General features: G+C 46.6%; 1 protein-coding gene across 2 annotated transcripts; it reads left to right on the top strand.

Annotated features, from left to right (window-relative positions):
• The first annotated feature begins 432 nt into the window (after positions 1-432).
• Positions 433-3,498, top strand: TMEM74 (transmembrane protein 74). 2 transcript variants are annotated; one of them, XM_061607465.1, is made up of 2 exons: positions 433-562; positions 1,550-3,498. In XM_061607465.1, the coding sequence occupies exon 2, from the start codon at positions 1,776-1,778 to the stop codon at positions 2,712-2,714; it is 939 nt and encodes a 312-aa protein (XP_061463449.1). In that variant the 5' UTR covers positions 433-562; positions 1,550-1,775; the 3' UTR covers positions 2,715-3,498. The 2 variants fall into 2 exon arrangements, with proteins under 2 accessions (XP_061463449.1, XP_061463448.1); XM_061607464.1 differs by having other exon boundaries at positions 433-625.
• Positions 3,499-5,061: the final 1,563 nt, after the last annotated feature.

Raw genomic sequence — 5,061 nt, 5'->3', positions numbered from 1 at the left:
ACCTTCAGCGTGTCCTACCGCGGACCTTGCTGAGTTCTATCTATTCCCACTTGCGTTCACGGTTTTCCCATCCAAGTCTGCAAAGGCGCTCCTGCGTGAAACTCCTTTCTAACCCTAAACACGCAGCGAGCGCTTACTTGCTATTTGGAGGGGGCGGGGGTGGGTGGCGAGGGACAAGCTCTGCACATGATCTAAGGACATCACTTAAGGATTTCCCACGCGTCAAGGCTGCGCCCTTGCTCTGCACGCGGGTTCTGAGACGGCGGCACCCTGGCCGTCTTTGAACCTCCCGTCTCTGGTCTGGCCTCTGAGGAACTTTAAGCCCGACTTCAGCCGCCCTCCCGCCCGTAGCGGGACTACATCTCCCAGAATACACTGAGAGCTCCTCCCAGCCGGCGCATCCCCGTCCACTTTTCCCACCCGCTCCTAGGGAGGCAGGCGGGCGGAAAAGTGTGGAGGAGGACTGGCCACAAGTGCTTCTTGACGAGACTTCGGCGGGCCAGTCTGGGATGGGCAACGTCGCTCTGTCGCTGCTTGATGGAGACAAACTGATGGGGGAGAGGTATGCCCGGAGGGGGAGAGAACCAAGCAGCAGCGGCCATCGGAGTCTGCCGCCAGCCTGAGGGTAAATGAGTCTGGCTGTAGTTTGCAGATAGACCCCCAGGGGGGGGGAGAGGGGAGGGTCTCTTTTATGCTCGCGTCTCTTCTTTGGCACGGCTGTGTTTTGCATTCTACAACCCAGTCCATTACTGACGTCCAGAAGGCAGCATTCTCAAGGGATAACATTTATAATCATTTAAAAAAAAATATTCAGGCTTATGCATATATATATTTCAAAAAGTCTGCACAGGATTTCCCCCCCCCCTTTAAAGTCACCGCCTTTTTCTTTTCTCTAAGTTTTCCGACTCTCTTCCTTGCATGTAATGAATTGCGTCAGGAAGAAACACGCTCCCATCTCTTTGACTCCTCGGGCTTTGAGGTATCCTTTCGTTGCAAGCGTTGTGCGTTTTGTTTTTGTTTTTTTGATCGGAGCTTCAGATCTGCTTTCAGAAAGTGCTCCTTTCCCTCCTCCTGGGATTATCAGATTTCCACAAGAGAATAGAGATCCTGGATTTACTGCGTTGCATGGGATTTGCTTGCTTCTTCCTAATTAGACTCTGCATTTGAATTTGGACTTTCCCATTTTAGTTCTTTTGCCCTTTCTGTTTTAAACTCGGTGGTCCTTTACACATGAGCCCCAGAGATGGAAACTATTTGTGTATTTAATACTTTTTATTTCTGATGGATTCTCTTCGTAATTGGATAGCAGTGTCAAAGGTTGATTAGAGTTCCTAATAGATTGTGGATCGGCAAGCAATTGGGGCTTTAAATCCTTGATTAAAACAATCACATTGGTTGTCTCTGCCACACACACACACACGCACACAAACACTGGACAAAACCAGAATAATGAGTAGAGTCTGTATTATGTTTCTGCTACACTTGTTTTTGGCTCGTAATATATCTTGATGATGAAGCTGTTTCTCCCCTACCTTCTTTCTGTTTGCAGATTGAAAAGGAATGCATGCCCAAAGAAATGTGTTTAATTGGGTAGCGGCTGAAACTGAATCCCAGCAAAAAAAAAAGAAAAGGCTAGAGTATGGTAGTTTGCTTCAATTGCCCAAGAGCACCTTTGTGTGTCATGCTACTGCTTGACAACGAGATTGTAATTGGCAGCATTTGCTGAAGCATGGCCATATGAATGGTAAACCGTGGCTTGTTCAAGGGAGTCTCCAATGGCATGTGTGGAGCTTCTGTACCTCGCCAAAGAGGGCGGTCAGGCAGATCAGTGTCACAATGTGGACTGGAGAGGGCATGTTCCCCACTGTCAGGGACAGCCCAGTGAAAGTGTGGGGATGACTCCAGTGCTCACCGTGACTGCCGAGTGCTGTGAGAGGCACTGCAAAGCTGTCCAAAAGGCAGCCATGGCAGATACTGCTGAGGCTCCTCTTTCCTTCACTGCTGCATTCTGGCTGTCCCCAGAATGTACAGCTACAGATGAGGTCAGCTGCCACCCAGGCCTTCCCAAAGAAGAAAAGGAGGCAACCCAAAAGAGAGCTTGCTGCTGTGAATCGGAGACGTCATTCACTTGCGTGGATGAAAATGTCAACAATCTAGAATACCCAGGAAGTCTTGCCCATAGGAGCTGTTGCCAAGCCCAGGATCTCCTTCATGAACCTGACCCTTGTGGAGAGATGCCCCTCGAATGGCCCTACGATCCACCCTCTTTGGCTTCCGAGGAAGATGATGCTGGTTCGGAAGCTGCCGGGGGGAAGTCTGTAGACTATGGCTTCATCAGTGCCATCTTCTTCCTGGTCAGTGGGATTTTGCTAGTGATCATTTCCTACGTGGTCCCCAGAGATGTGACTGTGGATCGCAGCACGGTGGCGGCAAGGGAGATGGAGCGGCTGGAGAATGAGAGTGCAAAGATTGGGGCTCACTTGGATCGGTGTGTGATTGCCGGGCTCTGCCTTTTAACATTGGGGGGCGTAGTGTTATCCAGTTTGCTCATGATGTCTATGTGGAAAGGTGAGCTCTACAGGAGAAACAGATTTGCAGCCTCCAAGGAATCAGCCAAGCTCTACGGCTCCTTTAATTTCCGAGTGAAGTCCTCCACAAATGATAATATGGAGTTATCATTAGTTGAGGAGGATGCGCTTGCCATAGATAGTTAGGTTGCCCTTGGTGCTCTGAGGCAGCAAAGGATGAAGAAAATAATTGTCATTACATGAAACCAACCAAAGCTTAAAATAGCTAGCATCGCCTGGCAAGGAGCATCTTTTCCTAGCACGTTGAAAATGGTACGTTTGCATTCTATAGACATTTTATTCTTGGGCGAAAGGACAAAGAGATGATATTCAAAATACTGTATACTCTCCAGTTGGAATTTGGACTGGTTGAGAATGGCTCTCTCAGTATTTGTGGAAACTTTCCTATAGCTGAAATCCTAAGCACATGCACATGGAAGCCAGTTCCACTGCATCCTTGTTGTTTAGAGCTAGTGAATGCATGTGCGTTCACATAGTCAGCTTCAGTGTTGAAAGGCCAGGTGTGCATTTCTGGCACTGGACTCAAGAACAGTAGTGGTCTGGTCACCATTAGCTGACACCCCAGCAGAGGTTTGGAACTTTCATTTTGATTTTCTACAATGTCTATTTGTAAGTGTGACTCCAGGGCATTGTGGAAAATTAAAATGACAGATCCTGGTTCCCTATGGGGGCCTGCCATTTTAATGTCCCACAATATCCCCAAAGTAACATTATATCAAAGGCACTACAGAAAATTAAAAAGGTGGTGTAATGCTGTTAAAAATGATTTTTTAAAAGGGAGAAGGTGTCAGCGGTGGGCACGGCTGGGTGTTAACCAGGGCTGTGGAATCGGAGTCGTGGAGTTGGGAGCAATTTTGGGTGGAGTCGGAGTTGGTAGAAATGTACCGATTCCGACTCCAACTCCTTCATAAATGGCAAATGTATGTTAACTAGTAATAACAAATTTACTGTAGTAAAATGGTAGGACAAGGCATTTCATCACCACCACGTGAATCCAGAGCTTGGAAAAGTTACTTTTTTGAACTACAATTCCCATCAGCCCCAGGGATTGGGCTCGTGGGAGTTGTAGTTCAAAAAAGTAACTTTTCCATCACGTGGTGGTGATGAAATGCCTTGTGCTACCATTTTATTACAGTAAATTTGTTATTACTAGTTAATATACATTTGCCACTTATGAAGGAGTCAGAGTTGGATAACAGAAAAATAGAGGAGTCAGAGTCGAAGGTCTGGCGTACCGACTCCCCAGCCCTGGTGCTAACCCTGGTATTGGATATTTGGAATCAAATGGTGGCATGTGAGAATGGGTCATCTAAGACAGAACCTCCATTTTGCCTCACATCACTTCAGTGCAATGGTTTTCAATGGAGTTTGGTCACACAATCAGCTGTAAGTGATTATATGTACTGTTATCAAGAGCAGAGGTTTTAAGTGATGCACATGCGAGCCAAGTGTTGTGAGCTAGCAGCCGAATGTGTGGGCCGACTCCACTGAAAAACATTGCATATGTGGTGAGATGAAAGCTCTGTCTGCGTGATGTCTCATTCACATGTGCACATCATCACTTGATGTTGCAGTCATCAAGTGATACATGTGTGAACTAGCTGTAAACAATGCACAGGTGTCTGTGTGTACTGACTTCATTGAAAACCATTACATTTAAGATATGGAAGGTATTACAAAACTTCTGTCTGGGATGTTGTATTCACAATGGCCTATTCACGCATAGAAGCGGCAAACTATATATTTATGTCCAGCCAAAAGGCCATATCAGAGAATCTGCTTTGCATGCAGAAGGCCTCAGGTTCCATCCCCAGCATTTCAAGGTAGGGTTGGGAAAAGATTCATGCCTGAAATCCAAGAGAGCCACTGCCAGTCAGCGTGGACAATGCTGAGCTAAATGGAGCAATGGTCTGACTCGGTATAGGCAGTTTCCTATGTTCTAATGCTTCCTAAGAAGCATGCTGCAGAATCAGACTAAAAGCTCCTCTAGTCCAGGATCCTGCTTTCACAGTGGCCACCCAGATGCCTATGGGAAGCCCAGAAGCAGGACACAAGTGCAACAGCAGCGCTGTCCCTGCTCATGATTCCCAGTAACTGGCATTCAGAGGCATGCTGCCTGCAAAAGTAGAACATAGCCATCGTGGTAGTAGCCTCTTACAGCCTTAGCCTCCATGAAAATAATAATAGTAATAATAATAAATTGTTAGTCACTTTGTACATACACAAAAAGTCTCAAAGCAGCTTAATGTGTCTAGCCCTCTGTTAAAGCAAATTGGTGGCCATCACTATATCCTATGACAGCGGATTTCAGAGTTTAACTGTGGTGTGAAGAAATGCTTCCTTTTGTCTGCCCTGAATCTTCCAACATTCAGCTTCAATGGATGACCCCACATTCTAGTTTTATGGGGGGGGGACACTTCTCACTATTCATTTCCTTCACACTGTGCATAATTTTGTACACTTCTCTCATGTC

Source organism: Rhineura floridana, chromosome 1 (assembly GCF_030035675.1).
Source record: "Rhineura floridana isolate rRhiFlo1 chromosome 1, rRhiFlo1.hap2, whole genome shotgun sequence".
Classification (NCBI taxonomy): domain Eukaryota; kingdom Metazoa; phylum Chordata; class Lepidosauria; order Squamata; family Rhineuridae; genus Rhineura; species Rhineura floridana.
Note: the sequence above shows the minus strand (reverse complement) of the source record. Positions and strands in the feature narration are given on the sequence as shown.

What these genes read in the sequence shown, in the direction of transcription:
- TMEM74 (XM_061607465.1), top strand. Translation starts at nt 1,776, where the DNA reads ATGGCATGTGTGGAGCTTCTGTACCTCGCCAAAGAGGGCGGTCAGGCA.